General features: G+C 42.4%; 1 protein-coding gene across 1 annotated transcript in view; it reads left to right on the top strand.

Moving 5' to 3' along the window:
- The first annotated feature begins 3 nt into the window (after positions 1–3).
- Positions 4–16,850, top strand: part of ppm1lb (protein phosphatase, Mg2+/Mn2+ dependent, 1Lb) — a 55,563-nt gene continuing 38,716 nt past the window's right edge. The window contains exon 1 of the mRNA XM_085371335.1: positions 4–866. Coding sequence (XP_085227461.1) covers positions 468–866 — 399 coding nt within the window. The 5' untranslated portion in view covers positions 4–467. The remainder of the gene's footprint in view (positions 867–16,850) is intronic.

The raw sequence follows: 16,850 nt of genomic DNA on the forward strand, positions 1-16,850 counted from the left end.
AGGACTGGAAACAGTAGCAGGGCTGGCCGGGGAGGGACAGGCTCTGCCCACAACTTTACTCTAGCCAACACACTGGCTTAACCTCAAGTCCAAACGGAGGGGAGAAGCTGCTGTTTCCCGCCTGGAGTGTCCGTGTTCTCGGACCGCGGCAGATGGTCAGCGGACAGCCGTTGGTGGTGGCTCACTGCTGGGCTGAATGCTAGAGGGAACCAGCCGGTGCACCGCGCTTCTCCTTCTTTATCTCCCCTCGGTCGCTGATACGTCCCAGTGAAGTGTCACTCGTTGGTCCAGTACAACCTGAATGTTTCCCGGCGTGAGTAGCTCGGTTAAATGTGTATGTTTCGCCGCTAACCAAACCAAACACGGTAACATCATCAACAACAAAAACAGCGACGATGGAGTGAAATCTGCGGCGGGGGGGCGAGCGACACACAACCTGCCGCGATTTCCTGCGCGTGAATAAATAAATGATAGAGGATACAATGACCCTGCTGTCTCTATTAGGTCGGATCATGCGTTATTTTCTGCTCAGACCGGAGACCTTGTTCTTGCTGTGCATCAGCCTGGCTCTGTGGAGTTACTTCTTCCACACGGACGAAGTGAAGACCATCGTCAAGTCCAGCCGAGATGCGGTCAAGATGGTCAAGGGGAAAGTGGCGGAGATGATGCAGAACGAGCGCTTCGGTGGGCTGGACGTCCTGGACGCGGAGTTCTCCAAGACCTGGGAGTTCAAGAGTAACAACGTGGCCGTGTACTCCATCCAAGGCCGGCGAGATCACATGGAGGACAGGTTCGAGGTGCTCACTGACATCGTCAACAAGAGTCACCCGTCAATCTTTGGGGTTTTTGATGGCCACGGAGGAGAGGTGAGTAGGGCACCCAGGGGGACATTAAAGTGATCTCCAGGGGGGCTAAAGTGTGGGTTTGAATGAGTTATGTCTGGTCCTTTTCTTAGACCTGCTTTTATTTCTTTATTAAAAGCACGAATGAGACTAAATAAAGCAGAGATCTTATTCTGTATTTCAACCGAAGCTGTCCTCGTTGTACTTTTAAATAAAGTATAAATATGAGGGATAAAAATCTACTTTCTATACACCTAAAATAACTTCTAACGGATAAAGCGATGTAGTCCACCCCATAAATCATTTATTACAGTGTATTAAGTTACATAGAGTTAATGTGTAGTGATGAAGGGGATATTTTCCTTCCTCAGTTTGAACCCTGTGTATTTTTTTTGTCTCTGTGGTAATTTAATAAAACACAAACTAATTCAGGATTATGCAATTCGGGGGAAGGAGAAACTGAACTAATGAATGTCTTGAATGTGTTAACACGGAGACTCTTTAAGACAGGGACTCGAGGTCGAGTAATTAGGCAGGATTCACTTTGACGTCCCGTGTCATTGATGGGTGCAAGTTATGACTTTAATTAGGACAAACCAAGTGACACACACACACACACATACACACACACACAGAGGCACAGCGACACTGGGGCTTCTGGGTTGTCTCGTTACAGCCCTGCAAACACACTCACCCTCCCTGTGAGAGAGTCTTCTTTTAGAACGCATGCTCTTTATTTCCAGCTTATTTCTCTCCAAAAACAATCTCTCTTGGGTTTGTTTGTCCAAAGCAGGGATGCATCCCCCATAGTCTAACACAATTATAGCTGGAAGGAGAAGGATAAACTCAGATTTTTTTCAGATTCTATCCGGGGCCCCATACTGTGAGGAAAAACACAGATGACATCGATCACTAGTCCGCTGGTTACAGCCGTTCTCCTTTGCTTTCTGCTTCCTTGGTGCTAATTAATGTCAGGGCATCGAGGCAACAGCCTGACAAAGCAGCTCACAATGAGACCCTTAAAAAGTGCTGTCAGTTAAAGGGACAAAGAGCATTTGACATGATGCCACAGTCAGGCGGGAACATGAAAACACTGATTTATTATGAAGTCGAAGCATGCCTCTGCTCGGGCATTGTTTTCTGAGGCTTCGACTGTGCCCTCAGCTGACAGTGCTGATGCAACAGAGCCACCAAATAGAAAGAAGAAGAAGAAACATAAACTCCAATAGACTCTTCTCTTCTCTTCTCTTCTCTTCTCTTCTCTTCTCTTCTCTTCTCTTCTCTTCTCTTCTCTTCTCTTCTCTTCTCTTCTCTTCTCTTCATTCTGATGAGCCACTTCTGGTGGAGCTCAGTGCTTTTTTAAAATTTTTTTATTGTCTCACTGCAACAATCTTCACTCCTGAGGTTGACTGCTGTACTCTGATTGAGGCTAAATGATAACATACTAAAAATAGGCAGCTAAAGGCATCGAGGTGGCTTTTCTACTAGGGGAAATTAAATTTTAGGCCGCAACGCTGGATGCTGCAGCTTTTTGACCAAAAGTGGTCATTGGATTGGGTTTCCCCTCATGGCTTCCTTCCCTCCTCTGTGGAGTTCATTTTTAGCGATCAGTGGCCTAACCTGTTAGCGCTGCCACAGCTCACCATACATGTGTTTAAGAAAAATAAGTAGGAGATATGTTTGTTGATCTGCCAAGGGAAAAAAAGAGAGAAAACGGGTGGGAGAGCATCGGTGGCGAGTGGGAAGAGCGAGAAGAGATGCTTAGGATTTGCCTTTGGATGTGAGAGTCTGCTTTATTGTTGCATGTCCATGGGCATCGGTTTATTCCCACGCCCTCTTTTGAAGTGTGGAAAATGGTTTCCAGTCAGCAGCCTTCGGAAAATAAATAAATAAATAAACATAAAAAACTTCCTCTCTTTGGTGGATGTAGATATTTTTATATTTATACTTATTTATTTAGCCAGAGGGCATTAAGCGGAGTGATGCTGTGTGGCCCAAGGCAGCGTCAGGATACTGGCTGTCTCAGCTGGCTTGTTAGTGAGGTGTCAAATGCTTCAATTTCTTTACACACGCACGTATGCGCACACACTCTGCTCATCCAGGCCACATATACACAGTCATTAAAGCAATGCCGGACTTGTGCCAGCATCTTTTTAGCATCCAAGACTTTAGCCCTTCTTGGATGTTTACAAATCCCATAATGGACAAAAATGTAAAGTCCACTTTCACTGGGGTGTGAGCATGCTAAAATAGAGAAATACAATCAACTCAGAGGAGGAAATTGTAGTTTAAACTACAATAAAGGCTGCCACCAGTGGTTATGTTATATAATTGATTAATGTTAACTGATAACTATTTAATTACAGGAAATTAAAAAAAAAGTGGCCTGTGTTGATGTCCAAGTCAGGTAAAAAAACGGGATAATTCCATAACATAAAGAAAAGCAGCCAATGCCCATTACTAAGAGGCTACATGTGTGTGTGATGTCTGTCTTTTTAAAGAAAAAGGACATTGAAGGATTTATCAGAACAGCTGACAGTTTACCTGCATACCAGCTCTGGTTAGTATTTATAATATTGATTCATCATCTTGGCTTCACAAAGCTTTCAATTTCTTCCTGCAATCCGTTATTGTTAATGCATGTACCAGTGCTGTGAGTGAGGGCAGGCACTAAACGCTCTTGTAATTACTGTATCCTATTATTGACAGGCAAACAGATGCTTTCTTGCCAAGAAATTGATCAGTACAAGATTGGTATCTTTCTCATTCCTGCTTTTAGTGATGTAGCTGGAAAAGGCAGGCAGTAAGCTTCAAACAGCTTGCATAGCTGTTCTCCAAAAAGTCAAACTGAATTAAAAAGCTGCATCCATAATTGCTCTTTATTTACAGTCATGTAAAATGGTTTTCACCTGACATGATAGAGTCCTGTGGAGAAACTGCTTCTTATCTATACCTTGTGATTAGCTCACAGAACCACTATTTAGCAGCATTAACTTGAACCAGTTGTTTTTTGCATGACTTTATCAGTGTCTCACATCATTGTGGAGGATTTTTTTTCCCCAGTCTTATTTGCAGGATTGCTTCAGTTCATTGAGGTTTGTAGGCATTTGTTTATACGCAGCTCTCTTAAAGCCCCACCACAACATTTCAGTCAGGTTGAGGTCTGGACTTTTTTACTGGCTCATTGCAACATTTTTATTCTTTTCTTTTTCAAGTATTCTGTTGCAGATTTGCTGGTGTGCTTGGGATAATTGTCGTGCTAGCACAACCTTTATCTGTGAGAAATATGGTCTCACGAGAAACTCTAGAATACTTTAGTATACAGAGGAGTTCATGTTCAGACTTGGTGACTGCAAGGTGGCAATCGTAGCTCCTCTACTACCATGCTTGACAGCTGGTATGAGGTGTTTGTGCTCACATGCTGTGTTTGGTTTTCTCCAAATCAGACATTCTGCATTACAGCAAACGTCTCCAAGTTGGTCTCAGCTGTCCAAAGGATGTTGCTCCAGATACAGTATCTTGTGGTTTAATCAGATGCAGCTTTGTAAACCTATGCCAGGGTGCCATGTTCTTTTTAGAGAAGCTGTCCAAACAAGCCACACTTGTTCAGTCTTTTTCTGATTCTGCTGTCATGAACTTTAAACATGCCCTCTGAACATTGCACGGTCTGAGTTTTTGGGGATGCCCATTCCTGGGAAGATTGTAGCTTAGTTTTAACCGTAAACTAAATGCTCCAGAACAGCAAGCTTACCAAACCTTCCACTTTTCTAGAGGTGCAGTTTACCTGGCTGCAGTATGGATGTACTTTGTTTCTCTCAGGAGTCCGGTGAGAAACTTTACTTTTCACATGACTGGATCTGTGTAGTGAATTACTTAGGCCGTTTCAGTAGACGCAAAGTATGGTACAAGGCCTCACAAGAAGTAGCGTACAACTGATGGTCATTACCCAAGCATGGAATAGAAAGAAAACCATAAAAACATAGACAGGTGAGAGGAAGAAGATTGGTGCATCCAAATGTAAATGGCTGCAAAATTTGTTTTTATATTACCAAACTGCGCTGTCCAAGTGTCCAATAGTTTTTGTGTTTAGCCAAAGAGCTCACAATACAAGACTTTCATAGAATTGCCTGAATGCAAGTAGTGAATGAGTGCATGATTTGATACAATAAAAGGTCTGCCCACCCGTGATAACATGATTACTTGTGCATATGGCTGCCCGAATATAAAGCTGATAACTTCCACTCAAGGCAGTGTTTACTTCCTGTTTTTGCTCTGATTTTTATTCTAAAAGTTCTGAGTCAAAGTGGCGGTTCACATCATCATCGCTCTGATTACTCTTTCAGGATGTTGACAAGCTCACTGCCGTTCTTTGTCTGCCATCTTTTTCCCAGTTACAGAACCTCCAAGTCTTCCTTTGTGCTTTTTCTCACTTCATGATAAATTAAGTTTAGAGCGTGAGCCGTTTCTTTAATGTTGCTATCTGTGCATTCTTCTGAAAAGCACATCATATGCCAAATTAAGATGAATTCAGATGGCCAGCCTGTACTGCGGTTCGTTTTCAGCCGGTTGGAGGATAGAAGGTAGCAACAGAAGATGGATGTCTTCATTCGTTTGATGTTTTGCCAATTCACTGGAACCAATCAGTTTACTACCAGATAAATAAATTATCAGTGAGCGATTGATAACATCTGGAAATCTCCTTTTTTCTTTCATTATCTTTTTGCAACACACACACACACACACACACACACACACACACACACACACACACACACACACACACACACAATGCAAATTCAATTTCCAAAGTGTTAAAAATCGGTGTTTAATGTGAGCATACCTTCGGCTGTCCCAGTCATATTAGATACTGGCTCAGTGAGGAGATTTATCAGTTAAATGGAGATTGATTTTTAGCTGACACGTGGGAATAACCTGCATGAAAGTGATAACCCTGGGCTCTCTGTCCATTTAATGGCAACATGAGCCATTTGTTCCTTTACCAGGATGTAGAGAGTGAGCCGTACTTCACTCCTCCCCGTCTCACTCTCAGGTTGTGGCTTCAGGCAGTGCAAAATTACCTTAACTGTAGAGCATAGAGAAGACATTAACTATAAGCCTGTTTAACCTGAATGCGGGGGCTTTCTCTTGCCGTCTGTTTCCCTATCCTTTTAAGTTTTTGTTCTGTGGATTTCCATCACAGCTCGCTCTCTCATGCTGTTTCGATCAGTGGAGTTTGTGAGTGGGTTGTGATAGATACGGCTCCTAACTGTGAAGGAGGTGACTGCGGCGAGTTCAGAGCAAAGAAGCACAAATAACGTCGAAACCACAGGGACGGTGATCATTTTTAGAGGACTCCTTTCAGTCTTAGCTTGTCCTGAGTTTACCTTTGCTTCAGTTTAAGGCTAAACTTGCTTTCAAGTTTAGTGCAGTTCCTTGAGTTGCAAAGAAGACAAGACTTTTAAAAGGGATCGATGATGGTTCACCTTTTAAACCCCAAGGACACGTTATAGTCAGACAAGCTGTTGTTTGAATTTGAGGTATTTTAATGCGGCTATGTACATGTTTGTGTTTTACCCCAGAAGGGTAGATACCGAGCCGTTTGAATTTCTCCTGAGCTCACTCTCACTGGAGAGATGAAAGAAGACTCGGCATGTGACTAATTGCACTGTTGGCATTACAGGATTAGAGAGAGAGAGAGCAAATAGAGAGAGCGAGAAGGAGTAGCAAGACCAAGGACACCAACATGTGCCTGGGTGTATGAATATTAATGTGTGTGTATACACACACACACACACACACACACACACACACACACACACACACACACACACACACACACACACACGTAGGAAAATATTTAGTATACACATCCAGAAATGCATACACTATTATATATTGTACATATATTTATTAGTTTCAGGTTGGCCATTCTTGTATTTTGCTCGTTTGTGTTGTTGTGTTTGCACATCTCTGTTGCTTGTGGGGCTCGCACACAAGAAGTTCACTCGCATGTGCTGTGCCAGTGTGCCTGCACATGTGATGTGACAATAAAAAGTGATTTGATTTGATTTGTGTGTGTTGCAAGCTTGCAGAGGACGCAGTTGGAGAGAGGGGCAGTTTGATGTTAGAGAGAGAGAAGACTTGAGCAAGAAGCTCAAATTCACCAAAAACCTATTAAGAAGAACCGCCTGCTTCACATCAAGTACACTCAGAAAGTTTATATAACACACTAAGCATGCTCCAGTGTCACATGAATAATGCTGAATGCAAACAATCAAAAGGTTGTAATCAGCTATATTAAGTATTATTATGTTAAAGGAATTGCACAAGTGTTTTATTCACCTCTGCTCTTCTGAGCTTTTAATAGTTCAACTTTTTGGTTCACTTACACTGCTCTCATCAGTGGTGCTTTTGGGCAAACAAAAAAAGCCCTAACTGGACAGTACAGCTGATGTCTAGCAGCTAAGGAAAGCAGCATTTTCTTCAGGATTTTGCCCAAAACAGCTCTAAAGCAAGAGTAAATGGAAACTAGTGTGTGAAAATAGTGCCAACGCTGACAATAAATCAGTCATTGCAGACTTCAGATATAAGTTTGTCTCATGTGGTGCACCGGTTCTGCCAGCCAGCCCATTGCCCACTGTGCTGTTTGCATGCTGGAACACACTATTGAGAGTCATGTGGATTTCAGATACAATTTGCTGTGCTTGCTCCTGGGTTCGGTACGCTGGGGAAGCCAGAGCTGAGCAAAACAGGGAAACATTTGAAAAACCCTCATGCTCGTCTTCTAAATACAAGTTGCAATGATAAAATTCTGTTACTTTGCACATAAAAAAAACCAAAAACCATACTGTATTTAAATTTGGCTGTTCTCTCCTCGAAGGTCGTCTCCTCGGACTGCTTGTAGCCGACTTGTAGACCTCAAACTTGTTCAGAAAGGGAAACCTTTAGTGTCAAATTAACAGACCTTCAAATCAATGACCATGACAGCTGATGACAGCTAGGTTATGCCGAGAAGGAAATGCTAATCTCTTTTAAACGTCAAATCAGTCATGGAGTTGTGCACTGAGAATTCACTCCAGATGGTAAGATGGTGCAAAGCTCTTCTGTAATGTCCTAAAATTTTATGCTGTTTTGGCCACATGAGTATAGTCTTTGATCACCACCCGCCCTACACGGTAGATTTGGCTCGCTGCGATTTTTGTAGTCTCTCCAAAATGAAATTTAACTTGAAGGTTTGTTGTTTTATAACCACTCCTCCATAAGCGAAGAAGTCTGAACAGTGTTGTCACATCAAACACTCAGTTTTTTTTAGCTTTTAAGAAAACTTTAAACTATAGAGCTACTGAGCTACATACAAACAAGCTTAAGTTGTCTCTAAATAAAAAGATTGCCTACCATCAACAAGCAACCTGACATCTTTAAAACATCTTTCCAAGATGGGACTTTACTAACAGGGTTTAAAAAATAAAGCAAACCAGTGCAGTTTAATTCAGGGAATTCAGGCACACAATATCAGCTTTTCTCCACTTTGGTCTATTGACGTCCAACTGGAAGCCTTGTTTCTATTGACCACTTGGGTATTAGTCACAGCGCGCAGTGGTTAAAGTTCAACTAGCCCTTTGATCAGTGCACTGACAGACCATCGTAGCCCAGTGCAAGCCATTGGAAATAATTGGATTCAGAGTGCAGTGGTGCTGCTGTAGTCTTTTCTGGAAGTCCGATGAGGCTAAAGCATTAGCAGCAGCTCTTAAACTGCATCATAAACTGCTTTTATTAAACTTTTTTTTTTTTTTTTAAAAAGAGAGAAATGGATCTAATTCTAATCAGTATGACTGCTCATTATTACTCTTACCCTGTTGTACCCAGTTCTGTCACTTGTGATGAAAGCTGACACGCAACATTTCAGCCCCTCCTTGAATTCAAGTGAAGCAGAAAGTGGAGAGTACAGGGAGGTCATGCTCTCTCGGAAAATACTTGTGCAGCAGTGGAGAGAACAGACAGCCAGAGAGTTCTGCCGAAAAGTCTTCTGACCTTTTGGTAATTTGTCCCGGGTAGTCAGGTTCGCCTTATTTGTGGTGACAAGACTGTCAGGGAGCGACTGAGGAGTGGATTCAAGGAGTGAAACGCAGCAAATAAATGAATGAATGAGGCTGCTGCCTGTCAGCTAGCCTAAATGTTTGGCCCTGGAGTAAACATCTGTAATCTCCTCTTGTCCTCTGTCATCATTTTACATGAAATAAATGTTAGTACAGTCTTTCAATTGTACTAACATTTTCTTTGCCTCTGCATAGCCTTAAACCCTTCCACTCTCTTTAAAAGATAAGAGCATTTAGTAAAATATTAAAAAATATATTTCTCAGGTTTGATGGGTGTGTGTACTTGTGTGTCAGGACTGTGCGTGTGTGTATGTGTTTGCCAACAGCATGTAGCACCAGATAAGAGGACCTTCTTCAGCCTCAGTGTGCCATCCTTCCCTGCTGGCACTGACTACTCAATAATTTAACACCCTTGCTGTCAAACACTTCAGCTAAACCCCACCAACTAAATATACAGCTTCCTCCAAGCAGAAAGAGGCCACAAGGTCACCTTTCACACGAACACGTCACATGACATCACGCTGTGCGTGTGGTGCTTCTTAGAGGAGGTCTCAACTTGAGAGTCATTTGCAAAGTTTTAGCTTTGCGATGCTCGCCTTTTCTTTGTCCCCCACCCACTCTTAATCGGGCAGGGCTAGTCTGAGCTGTGATGTTGCTATATGGTGGGTTTGGTAATAGAGCTGTTGTGTTTTGGTGACAGCCCCCCCCCAACCACCCGTCTGTCACCCTGTTTTCCCTTTATCACCCTTTCAATCCCCTCTTTCCGACTCCTCCTGTCTCCGAGGGGGGTTGGCAGTGAGTGAAAGCCGCACAAGCTCTTCGCCTTCAAGGCCATGTCAACCTGTCCCTCCCGCTGCCATGCCAGCTGCTTTCCACGCTCATGGTGAGCAAGAATGCTACCCTATGTGATGCTTTCCCCTAGTTTTAAATACCAAAAGATGCATTCAAAGTATAGCTTTAAAATCCAGTTTCAAACATAGCAAAGCTACAAATCTTGCTCTGAATGCACTATAGCAGCACTCAAAAGAAAATGCTATTAGACTGTCTTATGTGTGTTTCTAGGTGATTAACAGTCTCTAAATCTAATCACATGGTTGGAACCCGGCTGCTGCATTTTGTTTTTGAGAGGGGCTGCGTTCATGTGGATGGCTGTTATATAAAGCGCTGAAGTGAAAAAATGCTCACACAGCATTGTCTACAATTTGAATCCAGCTCCAGAAGCCTAACCCTGTATGCGAGCGCCAGCTACTCAATTGTTTGTTTGTCTGCGTGTGATTGGGAAAATAGACGAGTCAGTTGGAGTTTGCCTGCTCGCTGGCAGTGAAGGATGGCGGGAGAAGAATGTTGGCTAAGAGGAGGTAGCGAGCTGCAGCTGTTCAGAGTTAGCAACATTGGTGTGATTGTGTGCGCAAAGAGCCTGAGCCATGATATTTGTATAGCTCACAGTTGTGGCTCTTCCTCCAATTGGACCTGCGGGTAGGGCAGGTGCATCCTCCTAAAAAGAAAACAGGCCTGCTGGATGTGTGCCACTGCCTCTTATCAGTATAAATGCCCAGATGTGGAGTGAGCCAACTTAGATAATTTTTAAGCTTCCAAGGTCACTCATAACAAACTGTCAAACCATTAAGCAATTTTCTTAACCAGCTCAGGGTTGCAGGAAGGCTGGATCTACCCATTTGGGTGAAATAGGGCGACAGGCCACCGCACACTCTCACATCCACCAATTTACCTGGGATGAAATTAGCTTACCTGGAAGAAACCCACAGGGAGAACATGCAAACTCCACACAGAAAGGCCCCAGCCTTGTTGCTGTGAGGCAACACAGAGTTAACCACTTAATCCTTGTTGCCCATAAAAGACTGAATGGTTTGTTTTTTTTATTTATAAAATGAGATTTCTCCCCTATCTCAATTTGAATTGTTTTTTTCTTTTTCTGTCGGTGTGTGTATATTTAAAGTTAGCATGCTGCAGACGGTCTGCCAAACACATGTGCTGCACACATACTGGATCTACCCAGACAAAAGGAATGCAGCTGATATGAATGCTTGATTATTACACATGGTTTCTATTCAGGGGAAGAACGGTGAGCTACAAACCTTGGAATAAACCCGGCGGTGAACCAATCCTGAGCCAGGTTGTCTTTAATTTATGCTATAAGAAAAGCTCATGGGATATGATAAAAAAGACCAGACTCCACAGAATGTCATTAACTTGTGCTTGTGATTAAAATTGGGAGGCAGAGGGACGTTATGCACACATTTGTGTGTGTGTGTGATGTCCATTCATTCCCAGGCAGACGATCTATGTTTGTATATCAGGGTCTTGCTGGATCTCTGCCATGAAATCTTGATTATGGCCCTTTGAGATTCATGATCGTAGGATTTTTTTCCCCTCATTCCCCCTGCACAACGCTCCTCAATGAGTTTCCTGTTAAAAAAAAGAAAAAAAAGAAAAGGAGGCACTAATCTAAAACTAGTAAGGCTTTTGGGTGAACAATCTGCTCTGCAATCTTTAGATGAAGTTGTTTATTCTAAAGAGCAAACAGATGAGGTTGAAGATATAATTGGAAGGGAAAAATGAAGACGGTGTAGAAGGGTAAAGAAGCAGATTGAGGCTTTTTTGTAAACAGACTGGGGAAACGTGTACATGTTCATTAGAGTAACTGCAATAAATAAACGTAATCTTCCAATAGGATTGCGAGTTAATTCCAATCTTTATTGGTCTGACCTTTTTTGTTTGTGTAATCTTAAAGCATGCCAGCAGGGACTGAAGGGCACTGCAAGTTTAGAGCAAGGCCTGCACGTAGCCTGTCTGTGGAAGTGTGAGCTACTGAGTGCATATATGAAGCCTCATGAGGTGTTGTTGGTCTCATTCAGAGAGTCTGAAACAGGTTGGTGATATCCTCTAACCCTAGTGACCTAAATTAGCTTCATTTTTTATAACAGCACTAAGTGCTTTCTGTTATAAAAAATGTCATGGCTTTTTTCTTGTTTAAAACTATCATTGCTTTACATCTCAGTATGTACCAGCATTTAATACTAATGTGGAACTGAAAACATCCATCTATTACTTTCTTCCTCTTTTCCTGTTCAGGGTCGCAGGGGGCAGCTGGAGCCTATTCCAGTTGCCGTAGTTCAAGAGGCAGTGTACACCCTGGACAGGTCACCAGTTGGTAGCAGGGCACAGAAAGACAGACAACCATTTGCGCTCACATTCACACCTGCAGCCAATTTATTATCACCAGTTAACCTAACCCTGCTAACTGCATGCCTTTGGACTGTGGGGAAGCCATGGGGACATGGGGAGAACAGGCAAACTCCACGCAGAAAGACCCAGGCCAAGAGGTGGATTCAAACCCACTGTGGGATCCAGCAGTGCTAACTACTGTGCTGCCCTGAAATTGCAACATACAGCTTTCAAATGGATAACATGTTGATTGATGACGCAGACTTAATAAGTAAAGCTACAAGTTTGAAAACAATGAATATTAAAAAGTGTGAAGGCGTACACTTCAGCCAATGTACCCAAATGGAAAAATGAAAGGGTTACAAATGTTCAAAGGTTTTGATATTGCTTCGTTTATTTTACCACCCAAGTAATCATTCAGATTTAAAAACAACAGATCTTCACAGTGAAGGACCTTGATCCAGAGTGTTTGTGTCTTTCTGATTTTTAGTGTGGTTTTGGCGAGTCATTGGCCCCAAAATAGTTATTGGAATAATATAAATTAAACTGTGGCAATGTGATGACTGCATACTGCCACATCCACTGGTACACTGCCAAACAGGACAAACATTTCACTGTTGTTGGAAAGTTTAGTTTTCTTGCCCTTGATTTATGTGACACAATCAGAGAGGCGTCTGATCACTCTCAGATTCATTCTGTGGCCAGTTTTCTGAAATCCTTGGAACAATCATGTACTGCTGCCTCACTCTGATGATTGACCGAGAGCAAATCTGTTATGCAAAATATAACTTCAAATCCTTTTTTATTTAACATACTATTTATGGTCTTTTAAGTCTCATTTTAGTAGTTTGCCTAAAAAGTTTTGCAGAATGCTATTCAAACACATCACATCCTGTGTGTCGATTAAAGGATCTTTCCTTCCCTGTGCTCTGGATCATGGGCTGGTGATGGCTTTGGATGGATGGGTAGTTTTAGAGGCAGATAAGCAGGAATAGTAATTGATTACTGTGGTGCAGAGGAACCTTATAGGGATAATGCTAACACCTCAAGGCTCACAGGATCCCTGCACTCTTCAACTCTGAGCTGAGGCTATAAGGAGCAGAAGAGACAGCAGGGCAGGTTAGATTTACCATAATCCCACTGGGGATAGTGGGATTAAATTCTCTCTGTGGATTCTTATTCTTTTTTTACATCATCCACATCCTGATCATTTGTATGTGTTTAATTGTTCAATTAAGCTATCTTTTTCCTTTCTGGGGGGCCTTTTTTTTTAGATTTCTCTAACCCTGTATCTGCTTAACCGTCCAGTACCTTCATCTTACCCAGAGAAATATGTATGTTGCCTTCTTCCTGAGTTGATTTAATGAGTTTATCCAGAAGCAGAGCTGGTAGCTATACTAATGCTGCTCAGAAGGGGAGAGATGCTTTATTGAGGGTGAGAGAAAAAAGGGGAAAATAATGGCTTGGTTGAAATGTGCCTTTATTTAGGGAAGGAGAGAGAAAGAGGACAGAAAGAGAGGGAGAGAGTTGCGGAGATGAGAGGGACTAGGGCTGAACGATTATGGAAAATAATCTAATTGCGATTTTTTTGCCCCAATATTGCGATTGCGATGCGATATGCGATTATTTTTTAAGGTCTTTGTCTTCTGTATTATTAAACAAAGACAAGCAATACATCATATAGTATGGCCAATACTATATTACATTAATTTTAAACTGTTCTTTCCTGGAAGACAGACCTCTGTTATGATGACATGAGGTGATGCATGAATTGATGACTGACATTTTTATTTAACTTCTTCAATCACAACAGTATATTTGAACATACACAATAGTTTATTTTTAGCTTACAAACATCTGAGCATAAAGTGCTGACAAGGAACCCTGGTGTAAACATTAAAATGAAAGTCAGTACAATGTGCAGATTGCAGAAATATACATAAAAAAAATCAGTGGCTTTACCACACTCAGTTTTTCGACATCTGTGAACTACTAGACAGTCATTCAATTAAAAAATAATATTAAATAAATAAAACTAATAAATAAAAAATACACACATCTTACTGATCTCTGCAGTCAGTAACATTACACATAAAGTGCAAACATAATAGCAATTGTATAAACACACACACAAACACGCCTTTAAAGTTTAAAGGCGTGAAATTGGACGGTCTAGCCTTCTGATTAGCTAATCAGAAGGCTAGTTCTGATTAGCGTCACCGCTGTCTCGGTGGAGTTTAATAAACTCGGCCGTCTGCTTCTTGCTATCTAAAATATAACCAGACACTGGTGTAAATTCTCGACTGTCTCATACTTCTGTTTAATAAGTTTTCTGTTTGACGTTTAGTCAGCTGTGTGAAAACCAAGGAGGAACCCACCCGGGGGATTAATAAAGTTTTATTTTATCTAATCTAATAACTTTAATCTCAGCCAAACCGATTTACTCACGAACAAACAAAACACTGAAAAAAGCCCAACAATAACATTTTTAGGTTGTCTAAGTGACTTATATATTACGTTTAACCCGAGCAGCGAAACTCCGCGGTGATCTGAAAATGATGTGCCGGGAGTTGTGCCGTTCTCGGCCGCATCAGTAACCCTCGAGCTCCCGGCTAGCTGTCGAGCTGGTGGGTAGCAGACGCCTCTGAAAACGTCGAAGCACTTTTGCAAATATGGGATATCTTGATAAACTGAGCAGATATTTGATGTTTACACAACTACTTTCTCGCCTGAAAATATGTTAAAAGTTTATTTTGTGACCCAGAAAGATTAGTATGAGTAATTTTAAAACTTAGTAGCGGCCGCCATTGCTGGAAACTGGAGTTTGGCTGGGCCGCGCTATGAATTCTGGGATATGGTAGTAATTTGGACAGCCTTATAATCGCAGTATAATCGCAGCCTTTGCGGTTAGAAAATTGCACTTGATCATGTCGCGATATTATCGCAAATGCGATATATCGTTCAGCCCTCTGAGGGACTGACAGACAAATAAAAATGCTCCTGGCTTACAGAAGTATAAGTGAAGATAGTGGAAGAGGGAGCTTAAAGCTGCTGTTTGGAGGTGGAGAAAAGGCGGGCAAGAAACTATTTCTTTCAAAGGAGATGAGGATAAAACCGGATGGGCTGAAAGGCAGTGCCTTGCTCGGAGCCTAAAGATTTTCCAGGACGGCAGCAAAACTCCTGTTTGCACTATGTAGGTTCACAGACTTAAGGAATCTGTCTGAAGCAAAGAGCTGACAGAAGCTAAACATAGCAAGTTACAAGGCTGAAGTGCCAGTGGAGCTTTATCATCTTTTGATCATAAGTCTGCCAGACCGAAGGCCACGGCACCATGGGGCAGTTCCTCCCCCTCAAGAAAGCATGCCGTACTTTTCCACCTCTTTCGGCCTGTTTTTCATCTCCTCTCTCACACTTGCTCTGTGCCTCTGTTGACCTTTCCCTACAGTAACTGTCTCTGTTTTCTCTCCCTCTCGTCCCCTCCCTTCCATCGCTGCATCCACTCCCCCCCTTCCTTCCGCCTCACCTACTCATCTCTTCTCACTTTTGGATCCCCTCGTGATCCCTTTTGTCCGCAGAAACAGAAATCAAAGTCTGTCATTCGCCCCGAGTGTCTCCAGCTTCGTGCTGGAGGTGCAGCTGGAGGTTGTGTGTGAGGGAGGAATTGGGAACAGTGAAGGACAGGGTTTCTTCGTCTGCATCACAGACTTGATTGATCTGTTGAACTATTTTAGGTGTGATTGTCTATTACATACTCGCTGTATGCTGAAATGTTTTAAAGTAGGTTTTAAAGCAGATATTCCCCTCTTCTTCTGTTTTTTTGCCAGTGATGTCTCGTTTTTCTTTTGTGTTTTCCCCATTGCTATTCCACCTGTCTTCTCATTTTTTGCTCTATTACCTGGTGTATCTCTCGCCACCTTGCTATATCTATTTCCCCCCTTCCCTTTGCTTTTATACCTCTGTCCCCCTCCTCGTCATCCTCCCTGCACCCCCTCGCCCCAGCCCACAGAGTCACCTTATCTGTCTGCAGTCTGTCTGACTTATTTATCACTGCTCTGAAATATTAAAGAGTCTGCTTCCTCTAGTCTTGAGGGGAGTCCACCTTACTTGCAACACGTGCATGCGCACACACATACACACAATGTAAATTATAGTGTTTCCAAAGACAGCACAGCGCTACGCATCCTGTCTTTTCAGAGTCTCCTCTTGGCTTTTAGAGACTGACAGACTGCACATGGCATGCTGACAAATTCTGCTCCTTTGAGACCTCTTAGGTACATGTATGCTGTCAGAAAGACTTTTGGCATTTGGGCTTGAGTGACTGCAAGCCAGTGGTACATATGCCTGTTCCTGAACACCAATTAGCATGAGCTGATATCACCATACAAGGGAGTCCTGACTCATGTGAACAAGTAGGATAATTGCTGCTGGTCGCTTTATGGAAACTACAGACTTGTGTTCAAGAGCTGGAAAAAGCTCCGCTTCCGTCACTCACCACTGTAATTCTCAAGAAGTAAAAAGCATCAGCGTGAGGTGCTCCATGGATAGTCAAACAACAGATGTAACCTTTCCCTCTGCACTTTCTGTCTTTCTTTTATTTTGTTCACATCACTATTAATATCCCTGAAATGTTAGCGCAACACCACGAAAGCCTCAGAGAAGAGACTGTCTGAAGGCACGAGGTACTTCCAAATTTGTGTCAAGAAAGCATGAAGCATCAAGCCACGAA

The sequence above is a fragment of the Diplotaxodon limnothrissa genome, linkage group LG14 (assembly GCF_057381915.1).
Source record: "Diplotaxodon limnothrissa isolate DT_005_m linkage group LG14, D_limnothrissa_male_GT1.1, whole genome shotgun sequence".
NCBI lineage: Eukaryota > Metazoa > Chordata > Actinopteri > Cichliformes > Cichlidae > Diplotaxodon > Diplotaxodon limnothrissa.